Here is a 24189-nt window from a genome sequence, read left to right as displayed (position 1 = left end):
TAGCCTCTAGATACACTACTTAGAATTCAAGTATACAATATCTAAGCGCACTTCTAAATTTGTTTGTAAATTCTACAGGCCATACTCACCCTTGATAAAAGAAGGGCCTGTCTTAAGAACAACCTTAGAAGCTTTACAGCACAAGCCGGAATCAGCCATTGTCTTCAAGCGCGTTAATTACCTGAGTGAGCAGGTATTCTATGATGAATGCAAGAGATGTGACTTACAGGAGCATTTGGTCCATAACTTACAACATTAGAGCTTTACATATACCGCAATTTATATTTCCGACAGTGATTGTCAGATTTTGCATGTCTTCTCCCAGAGCAGTACTAGCCACTGACAAATAGATTTGATTTCATAGTAAGGGCTCTGCTTTCAAGAATTTCCGCGGGAAAAGAGAGATGATGTTCTGAATTGCATTAGAATTAGGTGGCTGGGAAGACCATAACGATTCCTGCAGATTTATGAGTCGTACAGTGTCGCACCTAGGTATACGGAGTATGTCACTTGGGAGATGCGAGAGAACAATTGCTATGGCCAATGAACAACCACTCACTGCAAAGTTCGAAAAATTGCCTAAATAGGCAATTTCTCAACCGTCCAATCGGAATAAAGACACATTTGCAATCCTGAATCCACTAGATGTGGGTATGATCGGCGGCACCCGCACTCAAAAACTATAGCCAAAATCTCAATTTTCACTTGCAGTCGATGATCCGTCTGTCCATGTGTGTATGTATATATGCTTGTAGCTATCTATCTACAGAGGTTATTTCCGTTTAAAACTCCGTCGAATCATATCTACCCTTCCCTAGATATAAAATAATCCACGTCGAGTCTAAAGATGACTTGGCTCCATCCTAACTAAGCACTAACCCGCAGCTAGATTTCCGCAATGTAACGTCCTTCACTGCGAGCCCATCAAGTGCCATGCTTTCCTGTGTTTTCTCATTCGAGGTCAAAATGGCATCATTCTGGAATTCTGGTTGCATGAGGAGGCAAAATAAGAAGGGGAAAAAAGGCAGAAAAGAAACGTAATGTGGAGCAAAGAAGGGTGATATAATTAATATTCAAATATTTATAGGTCTTGGAAGTGCTTCTTGAGTTCCCGCGTTCCTTTTTCTGTCAGTGACAGGCGGCCCCAAATTTCACCTGAAAATGTCTGACGGGATCATGGCTCCTACAAACAATGTGGACAACCGCAAAGGAGTCGAGGTTGCCGATGACTCTGTTGAAACCACCAGCCGCGATCAGAAAGTCAAGAACGTTGTGGACGAGAAGACCGGAGAGGTGTCGATCGAGTCGCCGCAGGATGACGATACAGAATACGTCAAAGGGCATCCCGTTATTCGCACTGGTAACCACTGAAAATACCTGCTTTCTACTGTTAGTGCATCACTAATCTCTCATTTAAAGGTCTCGACGTGTCGAAATACATCGTATCATTGCGAGACGATGGCGATCCTTCTTTGACCTTTCGTTCCATCGTCCTGGGCTCGATTTTTACCGCGCTTTCAAGCGTCATCACGATGTTGTACACGTTCAAACCGTACCAGGCCCAAGTATCTGCCACCTTTTTGCAACGTACGGCGTCCCTTTTTGTCCTCCCTTCAAGATGGCCTGTCTGCTCACGCACACAAATCCCACAGTTCTCATCTACGTATTCGGCCAGGCATGGGCTCTGTTGACTCCCAGTCCAGAAAGGTTCAAACAAAGATGGGTACGAAGCACACTTCGCTTCCTCAACTTTGGGCAGGGCTTTGGGATTAAGGAGCACGTGGTTGCCGCACTAATCGCCTCCTCTGGCAACAACGGCCTTGCTGGAGTAGAGATTTATGCCATTGAGAATTTATTCTACGACATCAGTGTCAATGCCACCACTGCAGTCCTGGGTACCTTTTCGATATCTCTCTGTGGATTTGTGCTGGCTGGCGTGTTACGGCCACTCATCGTCTACCCTGCTGAAATGGTGTATTGGTCGACCTTGCCCCAGGTTGTGCTATTCCAGAACCTCCATTTTGACACGCGTGCGAACAGGGACCGCTTAACCAAATTTATCTGGGCATTGGTGGCGTCGGGCGTCTGGGAGTTTTTTCCTGCCTACATCGTAACTTGGTTTGGGGGCATCTCGATCTTTTGCCTGGCTTCCATGAACGCCCCTGTTCATATCCGGACTATCTTCACCAACGTCTTCGGAGGCGCTTCATCAAACGAGGGCTTGGGGATATTAAATTTCAGTCTAGATTGGCAATATATTCAGAGTACATACCTGTCACTGCCATTCAAACAACAACTGAATTCTTGGATTGGCTATCTTATTTACTACGCCGTCATGATTGGGGTTTACTACGGAAATGCTTGGAACGCGAAGAATTTCCCTTTCATGTCGAGCTCTCTCTTCCAGTCCAACGGTTCCGTGTATACTACGACCTCCATCATGAATGACCGAGGTACTATCGACTATAACAAGGTTGACGACGTGGGCCTACCTTCTTTGACCGCCACTACTGTCTGGGGGTTCATGACGCAGAACCTGGCCATCGGAGCCTTGATCACGCACGTCCTCATATTCTATAGCAAAGATATGTGGACCGCATGGAAGCAGGCACGCAGCAGAAGTCAGCCCGATCCGCACTACCAAGCTATGCTCAAGTACAAGGAAGTCCCACTGTGGTGGTATTGGGCGCTTTTTGCGCTAGCTTTCTTCGCCGGATTGATTGTCAATCTCAAAGGTCAAACCACCCTACCAGTTTGGGGTTACATTATCGCCCTTCTTCTAGGTGCTTTCATTGCCCCCTTCTCCTGCGTTCTCTACGGTCTATATGGAAGTGGCGTATCAACTAATCAGCTTTCCAAAATGGTTGCAGGCGCTCTACACCCAGGGCGGCCTCTTGCCAATCTCTACTTTGCGTCTTGGTCGCACCAAGTCATCCTGCTATCCGTCAACCTGGCCAACTGGCTTGTTGTAGGCCAGTATCTCAAGATACCACATAGAGTGATGTTTATTACTCAGATTTACGCCACTCTTCTAGGAGCCGGGCTCAACTATGCCGTGATGACAACGATTGTGTCCAATCAACGAGAAATCCTCCTTGACCCCATAGGAAACAATGTGTGGAGTGGCGCATACATGCAGAGTCTAAACTCTGATGCTATCACATGGGCACTTGCAAAGGAAATCTATGGAGTCAATGGACAATACTTCATAGTGCCCATGGGTCTAATTATCGGCCTCGCACTTCCAGTTATTCACTCGGGTGCGATCAAACTGTTCCCCAGACTCGACAGGTGGGAGCTCAATACAGCCATCATCATTGCTTATGCTGGCACAACCTACTATGGAAACACATCATGGATTTGCTCCTCAATTGCTGTGGGAATCTTTTCTCAGTTCTGGCTTCGACGCCGCAAGCCTCGGATCTACAACAAGTACAACTATCTCATTGGGGCCGCTATGGATGGTGGTTCTCAGATCGTCATTTTCATATTATCTTTCGCCGTCTTCGGTGCAAGTAGCAAAGAGGTTCCCTTTCCTTCATGGTGGGGAAGTCCAGCTGCAGGTAATCCTGATCATTGCTATGCCGGAAACTAAAGCTGCCGTGGATTTACATTTATTACCATGGAATTGTAGTTCCTCATGGTTTGAACAAGCATTCGTCGGGTAGGCCTTCAAAACAATTCAAATAGATGGCATGTTAAAATCAGTAAAAGGAAATAGGGTATGTGAGTATAATAAATCCTATAAACGCCGTTTAACAATAATGTACATATCTGCTCAAGAAAATGTCACGAAAGGAGTTCATCCATGTATGCGCGTTCACTGACAGGAGCTCCGCGCTTTTTCAAAAGAATAGCTAGAACCTCAATCGGTGGATCAAGCTCGAGTAGATGTGCTCGGCGCCAGCGCTTGATTCTTGAAATCCCGATACAAGGCTGTGTGAATTGTTGATTAGCGCTATTCTCAGTAGATATTCGTAGGTCACAGATGAAAATCCACATACTCCATACTGACTCGACAGGTCAAAGTGACGTAAAACCTTTTCGTCGATATCAAGATCCTTTTGGTGCACTGCCGAACACATCAGATATCAAATTCACACAAGCCCCGCCAAACTCAAAACACATACCTCTTTGCGCAATCCTATTATGCTCTTCGTTATTCCAGTACTGTGTAATCTGTGCCTCACTGATCTCCAATGCTTTCCGGTCCTCCTTGCTTGCGGGTTGGCTGAGTTCGTCCTTTGCTTGTTCGCGAATGGCTACCTCCGCAACGTGAGGCTCCGAAGACGCTGCCGATGACGAAACGGGGATTTGTTGGGGAAGTGCGGTGTCGGGCGGTGATGTCTTGGAGATCTCCTGGACTATTGGTACGGTGTTCTTGACTTGTTTCCCTGGCGCTGTGGTGGAAGGCTTCGTTACTCTCGACTGGGCGCCGAAGGACAGTTTGGACTGCCCACTGCTTGCAGTCGTTCTAGTGGCGCGGCGTGGCGGCATGGTTAATATATTGGAAGTGTTATTTGTAGTTGGAAATCAGCTTTCTCGTGAGTATCAACTGGTTGCGGCCTGGAGCTTGAGACGAGGTGTAGTCGGAAGTGAAGAAAGTCGATGTCATTCGTTGCGGAGGCAACCATCCGTACTGAGTTAGCGTCGGTTGCACGTTAACCGCGTCTCTCTCGCGTCTCTCAATATAACCGTTTTGGGAACAGCTAAGAAATCTCCTCCTCGTCCTGACTGAACTTCATCTGCTCCCTCTATCGATATATTTATAGTATATACGCTCCGCGAGATGAATAACCAAAGACCTGTCGAACGAGCGCTTGTCACCCTACTACCAACCCACGAAAACGAACTTCCCTCCGAACTCCTGACTCTCGCCCAGTCTCTCCTGGCGCAGTCTCGGAGTTACTCGTCTAGCTTGAAGCCCGAGGAGGAAATAGCGAGACCTTTTGCGTGTGCCGAAATTGCTTGTCGACGGTAGGTATTCACTTTTTACATGTCAATTGTCGGTGAATAGGCGAGGTTAATGGTTCTGTTGGCCATAGACTATCACGCTCATTGAAACTCCCGCCTCTCCTCGGCCACCCGCCATGTCCTCCGCGTGTTTATAAGAAGCTATATACCTTTCTCGAAAGGTCTATCGGAGGAAATGCAGCATCAAGCAATAGATCTACTCGTGCAACACCGAATAAACCAACGTCAATACCAAAGAAAAACGGCGTCGATACTACACCTTCCCGCACACCATCCAAACAGGCAAATCAAGATACCACTCCGTCCAAAAACACGCCTCTCGGCAAGAGAACTTTTAATGAAGGCTCTCATAATAAAACACTGTCTAGGGCGACCTCAGTAAAGCGTGCGCGCTTCACTCAAGAATCACCAAAGTTACTACAAAATATCAAAGATGCTCCACAATGGGTCATGCCATCCATCAGATCAGTCTGCAGAATCTTATCCACGCCTGCTCCCAGAATGTCTCTGTGGTCCCGGCCACCTATTTCGCGGACACTGCCGCCTCATATTTACGCTGGCGTTTCGTCCATTTTGCACTTTGTCTCATCCATGACGAATAAAGATATCAGTAAACTGGATGAAGAGATTTCCGACTTTCTCAGCATTCTTCGCATGCCAGAAGAAGAGAATACCGATGATTATAAGGAAGTAGTGATGGCGCTCATAGTAGCCGTTTATTTCCTTGTCCTTGCTCGCCGACGCAGTCCCAGCCCGGGCACTGCAGCAATCAACACAAACAATGTCGATGCCGCCGCGGCAACAAGTCCCGGTGGTCGTCCGCCAACATCTCCATCCAAGGAAGGAGAAGCTCGCAAAATGGACAAGAAAACCTTTTCCGAAATGCGACAAACCGCCCTGTCTAGTCTAGGACTATCTTCAGGCGACAGACGGCATGCTGAAGATGTTGATTCATGGATTGCCCTGATTATGGGCCAACAATGGGCCAAAGGGCAGGAGTGGTTTGATAATATTCCGATGGCTGGCGAAAGAGAAGAAGAGTTTGGAAATGAATCTAATCCTGATGGTGATGACGAGGGGGGTGATATCCGGGGCTCCAAAAGGACGAATATCTTTTTACATGCTGGTAAGGACGAAGAAGGTTTGTTGTTACCTGGTCTCGGTACGATGATGCAGGATCGAGTTGATTATTTGAGCGAAAATCGAAGAGAAGACTATTTAGAGTGGAAGGCAGATATGTTACAGAGGATAAGCAAGATGAAGAAAATGGCTAACAGCAACAGAGGTAGTAGTAAGGCGGTTGCTACAGCCTAATTATAACATTCACCCATTGATATTTGTTTAATTCATACGTACATCATTCATCCTGTCGTCGGTCTATAAATGCATTTAATACACCAAGAGCAGTGTCTATAAAGAGTAACCCTTCCACCCACAGGGGATGACAGATTGAGGATTGGTTTTTCTCACACATAACCGCCGTTTCATCTATAAATGCGTGAAATCTAAGCCATGACGATATAAATCCTAATACCAGATGCTCCTAGTCCGATGATGGGGAATAGTTTCACAACCATCACACTCTAATTCTTTCATCGTATCGTAGAGGAAAAAGTCGATTAAAATAGCGTTTATACCGAAGACTTTGCGTGTTGCTGCCTTCTTCAACTCTGGTTGTGATGCCGTCCCGTCTCCGTTTCTATCTTTTTCTTTTTCTTCTTCTCTTGCTCCTTCTTGTTCTTTTGACTGTTCCTCTGTCTCAATATCTGCGACGTCGTCTTTATCATCGAGATTAGTGCCATAGATTGAAGACTGTTCTGTAGAGTACGCTGTCTTCGATTCCGGATGGCGACGCTCTATTTCCTGTTTGATGAGTTCGACGCACCAAATGCTAGCACCGCGGAGCTCTAGTTCCCATTTTGAACCTGGCTTGATGGGCTGCAGGCGACGGATATGGCTCTCTAATGGTGGAGAGTAAAGAAGACATCCGAGCTGATAGAGCATTTGGGGGATGCGGTAGTCTTGAACATGTTAGAAAAACAATATACTTCGTCTCTTGGGAAACATATGAAAGAACATACCGGCAAACATTGTAATTTTCTCAATATCATTGAAATCGCCATACGACTGACCGTCAAAGCAGGCCCATAGATCGGCAACTAAGATTTGAGCGCGCTTATAGAATCGCACCGTGCGTCCATCAAAGGACGACTCGTCACGAAAGCATGGAAAGTTATTAGCCAGGAGATTAACAAGACCAGGTGCCGATTGATTAGCATCATAGATGCAGTTGACAAAACTGCCATCGAACTTTTCGTCCAAGACCTGCCCAGCTTCGCGCAGACAGTCGAATCGCTCTTCCAACAGAGGTATCTCTTCCTCTGTTGCGGAGCGGAAAACATGTTTTAATAAATCTTCGTTAAACTCATCCTCGTCCAGCCAGAAATCGGGACTTGTAATGGGAATGCCTATGGAATTTTGGTGAGACAACCGTTTTTCTAAAGCAAGCGAGAGGGAAAATGCTCACCTTCATCTAATGCCCTCTGCAGAGCAGCAACCAAACTCCAATAACCAGTCCATTTCCTACCACGATACTCAATGGCAAACCGCTTACTTTCGTCCGTCTGCTCAGACCAGAAGCTGAAATTCAGAAGATCCATAGTGAAGATAAAATCCACTGTACTCTCGTCCTTGGTCTTGGGATGCAGTTCATGCTCAGTCCATGTTGAAGTAGAGTAATTTTTCTTCTGTAATTGCTGCCAAATCGTCTCAGCAGCTAATTTGGTCTGTCTAGGTTCCAGGGCAACATCGATGGCATTATCAAAGATGTATCGAGCATTTTGCAGTACTTTAGTGTCTTGCACGTCGGAAGCGCCCTTCTTGCCCAGGCCTAAGGATTGTCGGAGAAGCTCCAAGAGCTCGGGATCGGCTTCGTCGTCCGACATGCTGCAGTGTATCCTCTATTTAGAATGGCCTACGTCTTCGATAGAGTCGGAATCAGGAGCGTCTTTTGTTGGCTGTCGTCGGGGATCTTATTGATATTGATAAGAAGTCGCTAATGAGTCATTTTCTCAACACCGCAAGGCCAGTCCGGAACAAAGATCTGTTCTAAGAGTGACCTCTCAGAGGATCAATGGGGTTGCTGACATGATTCAAAGACACTGCTGGCTTTTCTTCACAGCGCCAGTCTACTAGGACTATCGTGTGCCTTTTTGGTGGAAAAATTGTTTTTGAGCGTTACATAAGCAAGCTTCTAGGTTGTGATTGGCTGTTATTCTTCTCCGGCGGCAGCGATATCAAGCGATGTATAACGAACTACCTAAGCTATTGCCTGCGTATGTAGACTGAAGTATAAATATAGACTGTCGTTTTACGGATAGGTAGTAGACACATGTCTGCACGTTCTATAGAATATAAATCTCTCATTCCCTGAAACAAACACCTCTGCTGCAGCGATATCAAAAGTGATGGCATCTCTCCATGAGTCTTCGAGCGTGAATAGCATCGCTCATGACCACGCGGTGAGAGAAAGAGAGTTCCATTTTGAGCTATCAAATAACCAATAGTATCATCGATTTCATTCAGAACTAAAACATCCGTCTTCCGCGCCATGGATTGATCAGCAGTCAGGGAGCTGCAGTAGATCCATGCAGGCTTGGCTGCGGTGCAAGCTCACGACCAACGAAGCCGGAGATAACATGCGATGCATGAGCCAATGAATACCGGTAGTTAGTCGAGATGGAGTCTGAGTCGGTTGGGAGAGCTGAAGGTGAAGGTGAGCGAGCGAACGAACGAATGAGGCTCGGCGCATCCGTCCCAATCGGGTCTAATTAGGTCATCATCTCTCACCACCGCTTCGTTGCTCTCCTGCTGCCTTTGTGCTTGCTTGCGTTCTCTTCTTCTCCGTGCTACCATCATTTTCTTTTTTCTTTTTCTTTTTCTTCTCTTCTTTACTTTCTTTTATCTTTCTCAGTTTGTCTCCTACTCCTCGCATTCCTCAAGCCTTCATTGCGGCAGCGGAGAAACCTCGCCCGTCAGTTCGCGGCTCTTCCTCTCTCGTTCTCTTCTGCTTCACATTTCCATTTCTTCTTGGGTTACCTTTTGCCCTTCTACTCTTTTCACGAGCAAATTCTGCGGTTTAGGATGATACAACTCCTTGTCTGCCTCGCCTAGAGATGGATTCAACGTTAAACGCTAGGCCTGCGCCTCGAGACGCCTACCTCAAGCGCTCACTGGGCACCTTGTCCAGGCGCATCCGCGAGGTAAGCCTGTTTTTGATAGCAATTGAATCGCAAAATACAATACCCTAATCTCCATGCATTTAAACTTGTTTACTGATTGATTTGGGCTTGCTAGTCTCGGGTTCTTTTAGTCGGCGCCGGTGGAATCGGCTGCGAGCTCCTCAAAAACCTCCTCCTCACGGGCTTCGGTGAAATCCATATCGTGGACCTCGACACAATCGACCTTAGTAATTTGAATCGGCAGTTTCTATTCCGCCATGAACATATCAAAAAGTCGAAGGCACTGGTAAGCTTGACAAAGATGAGGGATGTCGCGCAAGGTCTCATCCATTCTCTCTACAGGTAGCAAAGGAAGTCGCTGGCAAATTTCGACCCGATTCGAAACTAGAGGCCTACCATGCCAACATCAAAGACTTGCAGTTCAATGTTGACTGGTTCGCAACTTTTGATGTCGTCTTCAATGCCCTCGATAACTTGGATGCTCGTCGCCATGTCAACCGCATGTGCCTTACTGCGGATGTACCTTTAGTGGAGAGCGGTACAACAGGCTTCAATGGGCAGGTCCAGGTTATCAAAAAGGTGCGAAGATTCCGTGTTTCTTGCTTTATAAAGTCCCCGCTAATGGAAAATCTAGTCTCGTACAGAATGTTACGATTGCACGTCTAAAGAAGTACCAAAGACATTCCCAGTTTGTACTATCCGGAGTACGCCAAGTCAGCCTATACACTGCATTGTGTGGGCTAAGAGCTATCTTCTACCGTGAATATTCTCAATGATCGTTTGGAAACGTGCCTTATGCTAACTGCTAGTAGGGAGCTGTTCGGTGTAAGTGAAACCGATGGTGACGAGGATGGATTTGATCACAGCGAGGACGCAGAGAACGGTACTGTTTTACAAATATATGGCTTCTAAAATGAGAACATCCTGCTAATTACATATAGCGGAGGAAATTGAGAACTTGCGACGTGAGGCACAGGCGCTAAAAGCTATCCGGGCATCCATTGGGTCTGAAGGATTTGCGCAACGAGTGTTTGACAAGGTTTTCAAAGACGATATTGAGCGACTACGTGGGATGGAAGATATGTGGAAGACGCGCAAACCGCCCACTGCCCTCAAGTATGAATCTTTACAAGAAAAGACTCCTTCAGAAAAGGCTCCTTCAGTTGAAGCTGGCGTCTCGCAGGACGATCAGAGAGTTTGGACACTAGAAGAAAATTTCTCTGTCTTCAAAGACAGGCAAGTCGTTTGGTTCCGGCCTTCTGTTAAGGCAGATAGACTAACCAGATTGACAGTCTCGATCGTCTAAGCAAGCGATTGAAAGATCTTCAAGCAAATAAAACAGGCGATATCGAACCGATAATCACATTTGACAAGGATGACGTCGACACGCTAGACTTTGTTGCGTGCAGCGCAAATCTGCGGTCTGCCATTTTTGATATTGAGTCAAAATCAAAGTTTGACATCAAGCGTGCGCCCATCTTTTCGTAATTTTTGAAGTTAGATTTCGTGCTAACGCAGATGAACCACAGAAATGGCTGGCAATATCATTCCTGCAATTGCTACAACTAACGCTATGACTGCCGGACTTTGTGTCCTACAGGCTTTCAAAGTCTTGAGAGACGACTACGATCATGCCAAGATGGTATTCCTTGAACGATCTGGCGTTCGAGCCATCAACTCTGAAATTCTGCGACCGCCCAACCCATTTTGTGCCGTTTGCTCGGTAGCTCAGGGTAAGGTCTTGGTGGACCTTGAACATGCGACATTGAAGGATCTGGTTGAAGATACAATCCGCGGCAAACTTGGATACGGCGAGGAATTTTCGATCAATACAGATGCTGGCATGATTTATGATCCAGATTTAGAAGACAATTTGCCCAAGAAACTCATCGATTTCGGTATCCAAGCAGAGACTCTACTCACAGTCATTGATGAGAACGATGAAAGCCCGTTTGTCAATCTAGAGCTCGTTGTCGAGGGAAGGTGAGAAGCAACTCAAATCACATTCGTGGTTTTTATAGTCGTCCAAGCTAATAGCCCTTCAGAACCAAGGCAGCTGCCGACGAAAAATCAATCACTCTAGCTAGAGAGATTGACATCCCCAAGAAGCCTAAGCAGGTGCCCGCAGTCAACGGCACCATTACGAATGGCACTATTGGTCACAAAAGGAAGCGAGATGCGGAAGAAGTTGCTCTTCCGGGGGAGCCTGAAAGCAAGCGTGTTGCTGCTGACGGTGACAACAACGAACCAATTGTGCTTGATGACCCCGATACAGGCGCCATTGTAATTGACGACTAGACGATTTCTTGCAAAAAATGATAATAACGCCGGGAGTCCCTTATATCCTAATTATGCCTTTCCATAAATGTAATTAATAACTAGATGATTTCTCATAAAATGATAATAACAGCAGGAGTCCTTCATATCATAATTATAGTCAATTTCTTAAAAATAATATTAACGACTGGAGTCCCTCATATTCTTCATCCTCTCCCGCCTCATGGATTTATAGGTTGAAATGGTGCGGGCGTGATGTATTCAATCAAGGATTGGTCTGCACGCATGAATGGGAGGGAGACAGCGATTATGATGGCGCTGTTAGGTACCTTTTGCTCCACAAGCACCGTAGTAACAAGCATTTTGAGCACATGCCCAGGTATAAAATATAATATTATATGCATGGGTGGTATATTAACGTGTGTGGCCTGTTCCTGGCCTCACTCACCCCCGTGCCCTCGAAAACGTAGAGGAGAGGCTGTGTACGGGGCGGGCCAGCTTGGAATTCCTTCTGCCTCCTCATTTCCTTCTTTGCCCCTTGTCGGAGTCCTTCATCCCACATTCCAGAGTCGGAATCTTCGTATCGAATTGAGAAGTGAGTAAATATTCTATGCGGGGATGAGCCTCTTGTTGGTGGGGAGCTTAGCTTGACGGATAATGTATTGCGGATGTTGGTGAGTTTGCATTGTTTGTTTGCAGAAGCCTTCACCTATAGCAAAATTTTGGTATTGTGAAGCATGTCTCGATTGGACCTAATCCAGACTGGGATCTAGTTTGCTAGGTGTGCTTTCATCACAGAAGCAAATGGTAATTCTTATAAAGACAATGGGCAACTTCATTCTAGAGACATGCAGGTAGCGAGGTTCATTGGGACAGGCACCCTCGTCTCGCCCTTTGTTACTTTGGTTTAGGTATATTGTGGTAGGCTATCATGTTATGACTATCAATCAGGTGCAACTAGCGACGCGTTGACAGACCTATATACTTTTATTCTTACCTATTGCATCCAGGAACTAAGTGCGTATCTTCTCTGCTAAACAACATTCTGATTCCGAGTCTATTGAGAACTTAGTGTGGGAATAGAAAGAATCAAACTCCATCATCATTCAAATCATTTCTCACACCGCGCTCAAGCCGCCATCAAGGTTCAAAACGCAATTGTTCGCGTATTCATTCGTGGCAAGAAAGACTGCAGCATCAGCAACTTCTTCAGGATGGCCAAATCTGTTGATGGGGATCAGAGCTCGTAGAGCGTTGACTCTATCGTTGCTAAAATCTATAGTGTTTCATACAGATTTTTTTGTTTCACTCTTGTTTCAGCCCTTGTGTTTGCATTTTCAAAAAGAATAAAGAGGATTTAAGAAAATAGATTAACGCACCTTGAATCATCGGCGTATCTATGTATCCAGGTAGTATGGCATTGCATCTTAGCATCACATTACTCCCTTTCAACACGTCTCCGGCTTCGACGGCCATGGTCTTTGTTAACCCCAGTAGTCCGGCTTTTGAAGCTGCATATGTGACTGTCCCAGTCACTCCTTTTAATGCTAGTAATGAGGAGATGTTGATGATGCATTTTGATACCGGCGGAGAGTTGCCATTGCTTGTTTCCTTCGAGTTGACTGGGGCATTTTTCCTCTTCAGGCGTGCACGCATACACGCTTTTAGCATTGCTCGACAAGTGTATATTGAGCCTTCGAGATTTATCTTGAGCATTTGTGAAATGTTATCTGTCGATGTTCTGGAGAGCAGGTTCGGCATGGATATTCCCGCCGAGTTTATTAGAATGTCTACGTTTGCCTGGATAGACTATTAGCATAAACACGGAGACAATCTGGTTGTAGAAGAGAAAATACCATTTCTTTCTCGAGTTCGCTCATCCACTCATTGGCCACAGAGACATCCCCGACTACAAATCCGACTCTCGGATTTGCTTCCACCTCCCTATCATCCTCCGGCGCGCGCGTAGCAATTTCTCCGTCTCCGTTATAAGTTGCCTGACCAAGCATCGACTCAGACAAGCGCCTCGAGGCATCTTGAAGTTTTTCAAGTTGTCGCCCAACGAGAATTACCTTACTGGCGCCTTCTTGCAGGAAACGCTCGGCGATGGCATAGCCGATGCCGGAAGAGCCTCCTGTTATCATGGCCGTACGGCCATGAAGGTGGCTTCTTTGTAGATATTTGTTTTTTGAATTTGACGAGTATCTTGCTTTCAGAGTGTGTGAGATCCTGTTTGCTGGATGGAATGTCGCTGTATGAGAGTGAGAACTTATATAGAACAGAGAGTGCCTGATGCCAAAGCAGTGGACAGTTCTTAGTTTGCGCATTGTGATTATTGCTTGTCTGTGCTTTTCCCCCTTCCTGTATCAGTGTGTATAGAAATAAGTCAAAAAAAGCTCATCACTGGCATGGTGAAGTGAAGCAGAGGAAGCTTGAGCACGGGCCAGCAGCTTCCCTTCCTGATTAGCGCGCAATCTTGCATCTTCCCATAAAACCATCTGAACTTTTCATCCATCTTCACGCTTTTGATATTGACACTCACCAGTTTATACTAAGGCTATTCAGGCTGTTAACAATGGCAAATCCTTCGCCTGCCACTCACGACTTTGTCACACTTGTCTCTAGCGATGGCTTTGAGTTTGTCATCCCCCGCAGCACAGCCTGTGTCTCTGGCACGATACGTCGCATGCTAGACTCTAGCAGTATGAGTCCGATTCATCTGATCTTTGCTTCTCTAATAGTAACATCTCTCTGTCTAGGTAAATTCTCTGAGGCAATCACAGGTCGCTGTGTTTTTGAAGATATCAAGTTCGTCGTCCCTGCAAAGCAGCGATAATTGAACTAAGGCTTGAACGAAATATCCCAACTAACGAGCAAATTCTGCCTTCTACAGTAGCGCTGTCCTCGAAAAAGTCTGCGAATATTTCTGCTACAACGAAAAGAATCAAGACCAGAGCAATGTCCCCGATATGGATATCTCTCCCGAACTGTGTCTGGAGTTATTGAATGCGGCAGATTATTTAGATGCCTAGTTGAGATTTCGTTTATTAAGCCGGCTCTCTTTGTCACCCTACGATAACTCTTAGAGCGAAGGCGTTAGGCTATGATTTTACGGTGTTTTACGATATTCAACGATTTCCATTTTGGTGGTCTTCTGTTCTTTTGGAGTTCCATGTGGATCGGGGGTTAAGGAATTAGCAACTGGGAATAGGAACTAGGGCAGGGATTCATAGTTTTGTCATATTCATTCAGCTGCTTCTGTCATACCGCTTGCACTTTTCGACTGGCTCGTCGTTCTTTTCCATACCGCCATCCGAAGCATCGTCGTCCTGTCTCATCTTCCCATAGACGGACGACCTAAAGACGGTGGCAGATCAATACCTACCTACCTTCATTGGACCAAGTTCACCATTGGTCAATGCGGTCCTTGCGGTTGGCTTCCCTTCTATTCAGCCTCAGTCCTCTCTTCTGGGCTCGCAGGCCTTATTCCTGGGGAAACAAAATCTGTAAGGAACTCTCGTAGGTCCGGGAAACGGATCGAAAGCCTTTTTCAACATAGATAAAATGTTGGCTGACGCATGCACGAACCATCTTACATAACATCTTACTACCGACCCCTGCCCCTGTTATTCTTTGAAAAACCGCCCGTCTTCGGCCCCCTCGGCGGTCCTTGTGTCTCAAATATCTTCTCTTTCGAGAACCCAGCGTCGCCAAAACGGAGATAACTGACCACGCCCTGGTCAACAATAGCAAGAATCGCGCTGCGATATCCCTGGCGTAGACGTGCGTAGAGGTGACGCTCCATCTTCTCACCCTTGGGTGGATCATATGGGCTTGTCGCAAGGAGTGCTCGAATCTGCCGGAGCGTGGGAATAGACGTCTGAATGCGTGCGTCGACTACTGCGATGCGAAAATCTGGCGCTGGAGGAGCGGACTTTTTGAACGGGGTGTTCGGCTTGTAAACATGATATACGAACTGGAAGGGGGCTTCTGTTTGTTTCCTAGAAGGTCTTTTGACTGCTGCGTCTTCGGTGGGAATCAAGGCCAGCTTGCGAAAGACGGCATCTATGGTTCTTTTTTAGTATATATAGAAAGTATATCTTTCTCAATGCACTCACTGTAAGTTCGAGGAGCCCGAAATCCAATCAAGGGGCCCTGCGCTGAGTAGTCCGACTCCCAAATGTTGGGAATGGAATTGTAAAATCGACTCCAGCAATTCGAGATGCCCTTGGCATATGAGACAATCCTACTTTCACCATCCGGCTCAGTCTCCGGCTCATCCTGAGCGCCGTACCACGCAGGAGCACGCCTCAATGTGTATCCCAGTCGTTTCAAGCCAGTGTAGACGATATATCTTTCCAAGGTCAGCCCCCCGCGACCCATCAAACAGGCATACGCCGCTTGCAAGCTCATCGGTATATCCATCTCTTCGGCATCCGTCTCCGTTTGAACAGTGCCTGTAATCGAAGCGGGCCACCTGATATCAAGGGTGCCTCTTTCAAGGAGATAGAGCGCCTCTTCCGGCAGAAGCCATGTGCGATTCCAACGATCCGTCTTGCCGACTGTTTTGAAAAATGGTCCCTTCGAATTGGTAACATGAACACATGCATCGGACGGAATGCCGCTCATTGGATCTTTGACAACCGGCTTCGGCTTTGCAGGTGTTTTCCCATCTTCCTCCGCCGCCACTTCTTGATTCGTATCAGTGACAAGCGGCGTTGGTCCTTCCGGGCAATAAATGCCAACGATGCGATTCTTAGACGACCCTAAGCGCGGATGTGATATTGCATTGTGCATTGCATTTCGCGACGTGGCTAGTGTATCTGACTGTAAGATGGTGGGATTGGGCTCAAAGTCCTTTTCACCGCGGCGAGGGATGGTGACTTGCGAAGGGTCGGTGACGCTGTGCGGAAACCCCCAAATCATCGGCGGGTTAGCAAGTCATTCAATGAGATCTAGTATAATATCTTTCATGTACTTACAGGCTGACAGTGTTCAGAAACCGAAAGTCCTGCACTTCATCTGAAAGATCGATCTCGGCCTGCGGCGCAGAGACGGTAGAGGTAGGGTGAAAGACGACATCCTCGTCGGCATCGGCCATGGCCAGCGTAGTTACCGATATATCTATCTTTTTTTTTTGTAAAAGAAAAGAAAAATGTTGAGTAAACTTCGAGATTGACGCCGGCGTACTGTGCAGTGGAGGTATAACAGAAGTGTGAAGATTTCAATGAGAGCTTTCGGCCTTATCCAAAAATCCTTATCGACCTTCGCCGGCCCCACCAAAACTGTAGTTACATCCAGCGACAACCACATAGCACCTAGCTAGGTATTGATGGAACATACCTAGTTATATATCTTCAATATTCTATACCTAGGTCTCTCAATATGTCCATTCCAGCTACTGAGACAAACTACAACGATCTACTTCTTCAAGTCAGTCTCTCTCCCCTCTCTGTCTATATCCCTATAACTCATTTATGTATATAGATATCAACAAACCTCCGAAACACGTTGAATACATTCGGAGCCTCGTCGCATCAGTACCAAGCGGTTCTGCAATCCCTCAAAGATCTTCTTCAACGTATAGAGCAAGGCAATGCGCTGCCGGTCAAACCTCCGCCCCCTGACCCCGATATGTTGAGTCAGGCAATGGAGTTTCTCAACTTGGAAGAATAGAGATTAGATTTGTACGCAGTGCTTTGGGAAGGAAATTTGAACATTTGTAGGATCCTTATTTATAGCCTTTGTTCTCCGTTTCTCTTTTCACGTTTCAAGATATATACCCAAATATCAACTGGTTATGTCAAATCAAGAATCTCGAGTCAGGTGTATATTTATGCCGGTACCAGAGATCTCGACGAATTGCTTCTCGCTTCAATAAAAGTCATTTCCCATCCTCTCCTTCTATCAAATTGGGCGTATTAGGGATACTGAAACATCATATCAACGCCGTTTAAGAAACTTTGATGCCTCAACTCCGATCCATGCTTGTTTGTTTCCGCCAAAACCTATGAATTAGAAAAAAGAGAGAGAGAGAGAGAGAGAGAGAGAGTATGTCGCGTCGTCCTGCCGTCGTTCGCTAACGCTAACTGGTTTATTATATTCAGAACCAGAATGCGGTGTCCGTCAAGGAGGCGATATTATCATTGCCTCATATCGCATTAGAAAGTATGTGCGTTTTCAAGTGTGTGGTCAGCGAGATACCGGTGAAAACCGTGCTGCTCCCGGATTATAACAATAGCTAATTTGGATTAGCCGAAGCTGGCATGCCGCGTTGACTATTTTCTCAAACGTGCTTGCTAGCAAGTTCCATGATCTCCGCCATGCTTTTCAAGGATTGCCAGCCATTGGACAGTGTCCAGTAATTCAGTCAATCAAAGGCTTCTTCTGTTTCCCAACTATGGCCACTCCAAGTGCAGCTAGTGCATTGTGATCGTGGAATCGAATTATCGTCGGGTGCGGCAACATCGGATTCTCCGGGTTGATCAAGGCAGCATCACGAGCACATTGCTCTATTGCTTCCATTTCTTCTTTGCACCCGGCATGGTCAATCGGACATACCACGATAGGTTGTCGAATGATGATATCTCTTGCAGAGATTAAGTGCGCCTAGGATTAACACTGTGAGCAACGAAACTTTCTCCTGTGTCAGCTAGGGGATAACAAGTCATATACCTTCACAGTGAGATAGTACTCAATCTTATACAAACTGGCGGTAGTCGTAAATCCACCCACTGCATAAGCTGGAAACGCAGCTTTCCCTCGCGGTAAGATTCCGTCTGCATCCCGAAGGTCTTTTGCAGGGAATACTAGTCCCAAATTTGCTGCCCAACCTACATCGGGGAGTCTCATACCAACTGTTTCGGTTTTCTTAATGATGGTTTTCACTTTACGTTGAGGTTCGTCTCCCTCGTGGTTGTATATTATCTCCTCGTCAATTCCGATGGTGATTTTGTTGATGGTAACTTTCCTGGCTTTTCCTAGCCAATCCGGATTCGGTGACAGCCTGACGTATACACTCACGGGGTCGAGAGGACCATAAGATCCCCGTGGAAGTGAAATACCGAGCGTCACTAGATGATCTGTCACCTTCTCTGCGGTCTCTGGTCTATTGTACATTCCAAATGTTGAAAGCGTATCGTACCGGCACACGGGAACCGGAAAGGCGTATTTTCGTTGTTCTGACGGGCCCTGTTGTACCGTTACAACAATCTCATAAAATGTTTCTGCTGTTCGACTGGGGAGCTGTAAACTGGCTGCAGGGATTCGCCGAGATGCCTCTTGAGCCCCTCGTCCAAATGGAATGAACAAAACAAAGGGAAGGTCCATTGAAATCACTTCCTCATAATCTCGTCCAGCGGGGCACCGAAACAGGAGCATTTCCTTCCCAACCAACTCCGTGACTTCTTTTCGAGGGGGTGCGAGGTGTTTCTTCGTAACAGAGTCTGCGGAAGGGTGGATGGTTTCCTTGCGTTGAAGACATACGGTAACAAGCGAGATGTTGACAGGGGCGGTGATGCCAACACTAGGACGTATCTCGACTCGGCCCTCAACTCGAGGCTAGGTAGTGTTCAGTCTACTGCATGTACAGTACGTAGTAGGAAACGTGTAGAGCTACTTACCAGCGTCGCAGATATTCCAGGATAGCCGATGAGAAAATTACCATTGGGCGGTCCGGACACTCGCACGAATGCGGCCATGTTCAAGGAGCGTTGACCGGGCCACCATGGGCGAGCGCCGGTTCAAGGATAAGCGCGACAGACTTTATGTCCAGCAGACGAGCAATCGCAAATCTCGCGTATGGATAGAATTGTTGCATAAGTTGCGAGGAGACGGGATGAAATCGCACTGCGGCTGTGAGGCTGGCTCTGAAGCTTGTATGGGAACAGCTTTCCCTTCCTGCTTGATGCGAGTACAGTGCGGGCAGGCTGGCGGCTATGCTGATGGGAGAGATTTCGAGTAAGCGTCCACTGATCTGACCGGCGTCATGCACATCTCTTCTGAAATGACACCAGCCCGAGGTGCGAAAGAAGGTGGACTAAGCTGAGCCGGCTCGGTTGCCCAGTTCTTCGCAGGACCAAGTAAGTGGCTTGGTGATGTTGGAAAGTGTGGAGTAATCTTAGAGTCTTAGCCGCCTGAGGATGCCTGCCTGCATGTGGCCTGTGAACTTTCAATCTGGACTAGCAACGCCCGTCAGCTGAGGATCCAGGCTGTGTTGAATGTCGATAATCACAACGTAGAAAAGTATGTACTATGTATGTATCGCGTAGTTCGAGGTGGCTTTCGATCGTCCTTGGACAGTTAGTTACTTTGTATGGCTTCCTGCCTCAGGCGCGCGCTTTCCTCACGGTCCAAAAAAGTGGAGCCATGCAGAGTGCTCTTTTCTCTTTGGGACTTCGTCAATCACCACCGACTTTTTCTTCCCCCACCCCCCGGCGATATTCTTGACAGGGAGTCGACCATCATGTCTGTTACTGTACGAGCTTTCTTCTAGTCTGTTCCGCAATTGCATACTGACTACGCGCCTAGCTACACACCACCCATGGCGACCTAAAGGTCGAAATATTCTGCGAGACTGTCCCTCAGACCGCCGAGGTGTGTTGCCTTGAAACCGAGTAACTATGCAAATGTCGCAATCGCTCACTAGGGGTTCTCTCTAGAATTTCCTCGCATTATGTGCATCTGGTGCATATGACAACACGCCGTTTCATCGCTTCATGCCGGGATTCATGATACAAGGGGGCGACATCTCGCTCAGTCCCGCAGCCACATCTGCAAGCCATCCCATTCTCCCATTTGACGATATCCCCAAGGGCGGCACATCGATAAACCACCCTTCTGCTCTGAACCAAGAAATTCACGTCCCGGCCCTTCGACATAATGCGCGCGGTGTCTTGTCAATGGCTTCAAGACCAGTGAAAGACCGCACAGCGCCCGGCATGCAAAACGCCGCTGGGCCCACCGTTAATGGAAGTCAATTCTTCATCACGTTTGCCCCAGCGCCGCATCTTGATGGCGAGAGTACGGTTTTCGGGAAAGTGCTGAATCTGACGGCGCAGGATGAAGGCGGTGATATATTAGGAAAATTGGAGCGGGCGAATGCGAAAGTGGACAAGAAAGGCCGTGTCGTACAGCCTAAAGAAGGTCAAGAAATTGAAGGAGAATGGGAGGCTTTGAGGATAAATTCAGTCACGATACACGCCAATCCATTTGCGAAGTGAGTGAGCCTAGACGTTGTTTCGACGTTGTCAAATCTGCATCTCCAGGATGGGAAAGGGAAACCCACTTTATAGCACGACACATGAACGAAGGCCTGTTTGTGTGAAGAACACATTTTCCGACGGGTCCTAAACAGCGCTTCGTAAGGAATAGCCACCGTCGCCGTTGCAGCAATACCTTCCTTCGGTACTAAAGACTCCGAAAGCTGCCGTCAAATGCTACGCATACATACATTGATCAGTGCGGCATTGGAATGAGCTGTGCACGAATAGAAAGTTGATCGTCCCCAGAAGCCTTTTTTATACCAATTGGGTCATGTTCAGTAATTGTATTTACATCAGACAGGTAGACTCTGATCAACACCTATCTGTTCCTGATATCATAATGCATCATGACGAAAATGCTTATTACAAGACACTCTGCAAACATAGCTTACTTCAAATTAAAAGAACAAACAACACGCCATCTCATGCTTTTCGAACAGACTCCGTCTCGCGCCCTGAAAGAAGCACCACCAAGAAGAAGAGAAGTTATATACGATTTATTCCGTGGCTTCCTCCTTTTCGGCATTCTCATCGTCTTTCTCATACCCCTCAGTCTTCATGTCCCTCAAGCCAAGATCCTCCTCTTCCTCTTCGGTACGTGTGTATTCCTCCTCGTGGAGCTGAGGATCGGGGTCCGGCAGATGCAAGTTCTGCACATAACTGTTGGCCAGAGGGTCCTCGAGTGTAATAACAAATTTGAATTCGCCCTTGATTGCAGAGTCCAATCGGTCGAAGAAACGCGTCCATGTCTCTTTATCCGAGGATGAGAGCGAATCTCCGGCGCCAGTGTCTCCTACATCAAAGATCTGGCCATGCAACTGATCGCGAACCTCGGTCAAAAGACCCTCGACAGTGGTGAATCGACCACCGAGTGTCCCAGGTTGCACAGACATCTCCAGTTCGTGGCTATACAACGCACATGTATCCGACTTTAGAATATCTCGTGATAGGTCCTCGGTGGATTCCACTTTGAGAACCAGCCGTTTGCCCTTTTCTGGCACTTCACCGCCAGTTTTGACTTCGTTTGTTTTGTATCCGCAATGGTCACAAATGGTGGCCCAGATGAAGACTTCCTTGAAATAAGGAATGCTGACTTTCTGCATGTTCACAACGCATGATTTCGCGCATCCAGGGCACTCCGCAGGGAGAGTATAGACTTGTCCATCGATAATATCGAGATCTTCGGGATTACCGGCACTCTGAACCATGTTCTGGGCTTCGGTCTTCTGTGCATCTGGGTCTGCTGCAATGCCAAGCTCCTCGTTTTGTTCATGAGATCGGGGGTAATCCCGACGCTTGTACTTGTTGCCAGTGTCGTGTGCGGTAGGGGCAATGTATGAATTGCCTGTCATATCATCGAGCGAAATGGTGAATGGGAAAGCCTCTCGCTTTAGCATCAGGGCGATCTTGCCAATAATAACCTCCAGGGCGTTATAGAGTTCTGGCGCTTGTGTTTTTCTTAAGTCCTGCTCGCTCTCTAGGGTAGAGTGGATCTTTTGAAGCACGCCTTCCACATTGGTAAGCTGGCTTTCTCCCTTTGGCATTTCAATCTCGAGCGTCTCTAGCTTGAAGATAGCAGTGTCGCTCTTGATAACCTGTCGCTGAAGATCCTCCTCATTTTCCACCACCAGCGTATATTTGGTGCCGAAGACTTGAATTTGAGACGCCGACTTCACGGAATTGTCTTTGAAATAGCAATGCGGACATTCGAAAGACTCCAAGATGATATCGTGGAAAAATGCGACACGGAGAAGCAAAAGTCGAGTAGTACCCTACTAACATTAGCAGTTGCTACAACCTAAAGTAAGAGGGCAAACATACGTTTTCGTGGCAGTTCATGCAAAGACTTTCAACCTCAACAACACCATTGTCATCTTCGCCCTCGACCACATCCCCAAGCTTTTGGAATTGGGATTCGTTTCCCTCCTTCTTCTGGGTCATTGAATCAAGCATGCGATCCATCTGCTCGGCTGGGCCTGCGGCGGCGGCAGCCGTGGCGGTGTTGTCCTCTTTGGACATTGTAGCAAGTATTCTGTGAACAGAGGAGTGAAAATGACGTTGAGAAGAAGAGGTTGCAGTCAGAAAAAAAAAAAAAAAAAAAAAGGCTCTAGCGGCGAATAGAAGATTCGCCGTGGTTCGCTGCGGCTGCCCTTGGCGGGGTAGGCCTCTGATTGAATGCCTGCATTTTGAGGAACCCCGCCTTGCCTTCTGGCTAGATCCATCTGTATGGAATCAAATCAAACATGCTCACTGTCAGGGACTTGTGCCTACCAGGCTCCGGCTCTCTTATATACTTCAAGTAATAACCTTGACTTATTTATTATATAACAAGCAAGCTCTTTCGTGTATTATTACTCTTCAAACCACGCAAAATGGCTGCCATGTCAGCGTAAGCTGCACCTACACTATATACAAGCAAGCTCTTCAAACCAAGCAAAATGGCTGAGCCAGCTAATTTTACTATATCGGAGTGAGTTGCCTAGGTAATACCAATAAAACGACTGCTTAGATTGCTTAACAGTGTCGCACTTCCATACTATGTTCTATCTAATTCCATAAGGAGTAGAATCCTCCATGCTCATCCTTTACAATACATCATGTAGCAGGGCAGCGTAGCGCGGCCTCAGGCACCTACGGGGGCCGCGACATAAATTACTCGAATGTACCGATAAAAACTTCATCATATAAGACGTTTACTAAATGTATTAATGAAAATGAAATCATTATTCAAATCATGTATAAATGTAACTGTTGGAAATGCTCTTGATTCTTACTATTTGAATCTTTCAAGTTCAGCCACTCTACCACCTCTTTTATGCTGTCAGTCCTGCAGATTTTATAGTTAATGCTTATCTTATTCTTATAGGATAACTATATAACCAAACTCTTTTGGGTGTTACTACCCATTTACCCTTCAAATCACACAAGAATTAATGTCAACAATGCTTTGAAAAGACGAGAACTCATCAATGTTATAGCGATGATAGCGATCTTTTTGCTTGTTCACTGCTATCGGGATCGAAAATAGGACCAACAAAGGCATTGAAGTAAATGCTGCTTCTCATACCAGCGATGTGAAAACCCTAGCATCAGGTTTAGAGGACTACCTATGGTATCCTACTCCATTGCTTTTTATGTAGTTGCCCTCTGGTGAGGCAACATTTTCCGCATAGCGAAATCAATACTACCACTTATCAAGTAAAAACTAAATGGCATGTTTTATTATAACCCAAGCTTTCGCCTAGACAAGGAAAAATCACTAATAATATGCAGGCTCTTGCAGAAAACAAAAATTTCGCGCTTTTCTCGGTCGCTCAGTTTATCCGACGCGCGTAAGGCAACAAGGCATTCAACAAATTTTACACTAGCAGACAGCGTCACTGTTGCAAGAAGTCAAAGAGATCCAAAGACGATGCCGATGGCTTCGACTCTTG

At 46.6% G+C, this 24189-nt stretch overlaps 12 protein-coding genes across 12 annotated transcripts; 6 read left to right on the top strand and 6 right to left on the bottom strand.

The window, feature by feature from the left end:
- Positions 1–1161: 1161 nt before the first annotated feature.
- UA08_07227 (hypothetical protein) lies at positions 1162–3595 on the top strand (the record flags this gene model as incomplete). Its single annotated transcript, XM_020262145.1, has 3 exons — positions 1162–1360; positions 1420–1587; positions 1653–3595. 3 exons carry the CDS (start codon positions 1162–1164, stop codon positions 3593–3595), a joined length of 2310 nt encoding a protein of 769 aa, XP_020117580.1.
- A 194-nt stretch (positions 3596–3789) lies between these two features.
- UA08_07226 (hypothetical protein) lies at positions 3790–4497 on the bottom strand (the record flags this gene model as incomplete). The annotated part of the gene is made up of 3 exons (XM_020262144.1): positions 3790–3936; positions 4005–4072; positions 4131–4497. The coding sequence occupies 3 exons, from the start codon at positions 4495–4497 to the stop codon at positions 3790–3792; spliced, it is 582 nt and encodes a 193-aa protein (XP_020117573.1).
- A 978-nt stretch (positions 4498–5475) lies between these two features.
- Positions 5476–6288, top strand: UA08_07225 (hypothetical protein; the record flags this gene model as incomplete). The annotated part of the gene is made up of 1 exon (XM_020262143.1): positions 5476–6288. One exon carries the CDS (start codon positions 5476–5478, stop codon positions 6286–6288), a length of 813 nt encoding a protein of 270 aa, XP_020117572.1.
- A 213-nt stretch (positions 6289–6501) lies between these two features.
- UA08_07224 (hypothetical protein) lies at positions 6502–7919 on the bottom strand (the record flags this gene model as incomplete). The annotated part of the gene is made up of 3 exons (XM_020262142.1): positions 6502–6995; positions 7056–7442; positions 7502–7919. 3 exons carry the CDS (start codon positions 7917–7919, stop codon positions 6502–6504), a joined length of 1299 nt encoding a protein of 432 aa, XP_020117575.1.
- A 1230-nt stretch (positions 7920–9149) lies between these two features.
- Positions 9150–11513, top strand: UA08_07223 (hypothetical protein; the record flags this gene model as incomplete). Its single annotated transcript, XM_020262141.1, has 9 exons — positions 9150–9236; positions 9331–9501; positions 9558–9794; positions 9860–9919; positions 10028–10040; positions 10157–10463; positions 10508–10683; positions 10745–11198; positions 11261–11513. The coding sequence occupies 9 exons, from the start codon at positions 9150–9152 to the stop codon at positions 11511–11513; spliced, it is 1758 nt and encodes a 585-aa protein (XP_020117574.1).
- A 1097-nt stretch (positions 11514–12610) lies between these two features.
- UA08_07222 (hypothetical protein) lies at positions 12611–13636 on the bottom strand (the record flags this gene model as incomplete). Its single annotated transcript, XM_020262140.1, has 4 exons — positions 12611–12768; positions 12872–12889; positions 12935–13292; positions 13349–13636. The coding sequence occupies 4 exons, from the start codon at positions 13634–13636 to the stop codon at positions 12611–12613; spliced, it is 822 nt and encodes a 273-aa protein (XP_020117577.1).
- Positions 13637–14067: 431 nt separating this feature from the next.
- UA08_07221 (hypothetical protein) lies at positions 14068–14328 on the top strand (the record flags this gene model as incomplete). Its single annotated transcript, XM_020262139.1, has 2 exons — positions 14068–14194; positions 14252–14328. 2 exons carry the CDS (start codon positions 14068–14070, stop codon positions 14326–14328), a joined length of 204 nt encoding a protein of 67 aa, XP_020117576.1.
- Positions 14329–14601: 273 nt separating this feature from the next.
- On the bottom strand, positions 14602–16593 carry UA08_07220 (hypothetical protein; the record flags this gene model as incomplete). The annotated part of the gene is made up of 6 exons (XM_020262138.1): positions 14602–14706; positions 14760–14849; positions 14882–14937; positions 15108–15557; positions 15611–16395; positions 16475–16593. The coding sequence occupies 6 exons, from the start codon at positions 16591–16593 to the stop codon at positions 14602–14604; spliced, it is 1605 nt and encodes a 534-aa protein (XP_020117579.1).
- Positions 16594–16877: 284 nt separating this feature from the next.
- On the top strand, positions 16878–17168 carry UA08_07219 (hypothetical protein; the record flags this gene model as incomplete). The annotated part of the gene is made up of 2 exons (XM_020262137.1): positions 16878–16925; positions 16980–17168. 2 exons carry the CDS (start codon positions 16878–16880, stop codon positions 17166–17168), a joined length of 237 nt encoding a protein of 78 aa, XP_020117578.1.
- A 690-nt stretch (positions 17169–17858) lies between these two features.
- Positions 17859–19192, bottom strand: UA08_07218 (hypothetical protein; the record flags this gene model as incomplete). Its single annotated transcript, XM_020262135.1, has 3 exons — positions 17859–18101; positions 18168–19052; positions 19115–19192. The coding sequence occupies 3 exons, from the start codon at positions 19190–19192 to the stop codon at positions 17859–17861; spliced, it is 1206 nt and encodes a 401-aa protein (XP_020117785.1).
- A 764-nt stretch (positions 19193–19956) lies between these two features.
- UA08_07217 (Peptidyl-prolyl cis-trans isomerase-like 3) lies at positions 19957–20713 on the top strand (the record flags this gene model as incomplete). Its single annotated transcript, XM_020262134.1, has 3 exons — positions 19957–19968; positions 20022–20087; positions 20153–20713. 3 exons carry the CDS (start codon positions 19957–19959, stop codon positions 20711–20713), a joined length of 639 nt encoding a protein of 212 aa, XP_020117786.1.
- A 539-nt stretch (positions 20714–21252) lies between these two features.
- UA08_07216 (hypothetical protein) lies at positions 21253–22774 on the bottom strand (the record flags this gene model as incomplete). The annotated part of the gene is made up of 2 exons (XM_020262133.1): positions 21253–22527; positions 22577–22774. 2 exons carry the CDS (start codon positions 22772–22774, stop codon positions 21253–21255), a joined length of 1473 nt encoding a protein of 490 aa, XP_020117779.1.
- Between the last annotated feature and the right edge of the window lie 1415 nt (positions 22775–24189).

The sequence above is a fragment of the Talaromyces atroroseus genome (genome assembly GCF_001907595.1).
Source record: "Talaromyces atroroseus strain IBT 11181 chromosome Unknown scaffold_10, whole genome shotgun sequence".
Lineage (NCBI taxonomy): Eukaryota > Fungi > Ascomycota > Eurotiomycetes > Eurotiales > Trichocomaceae > Talaromyces > Talaromyces atroroseus.
The sequence above is the reverse complement of the archived record's forward strand: the minus strand, read 5'-3'. Positions and strand labels throughout refer to the sequence as shown.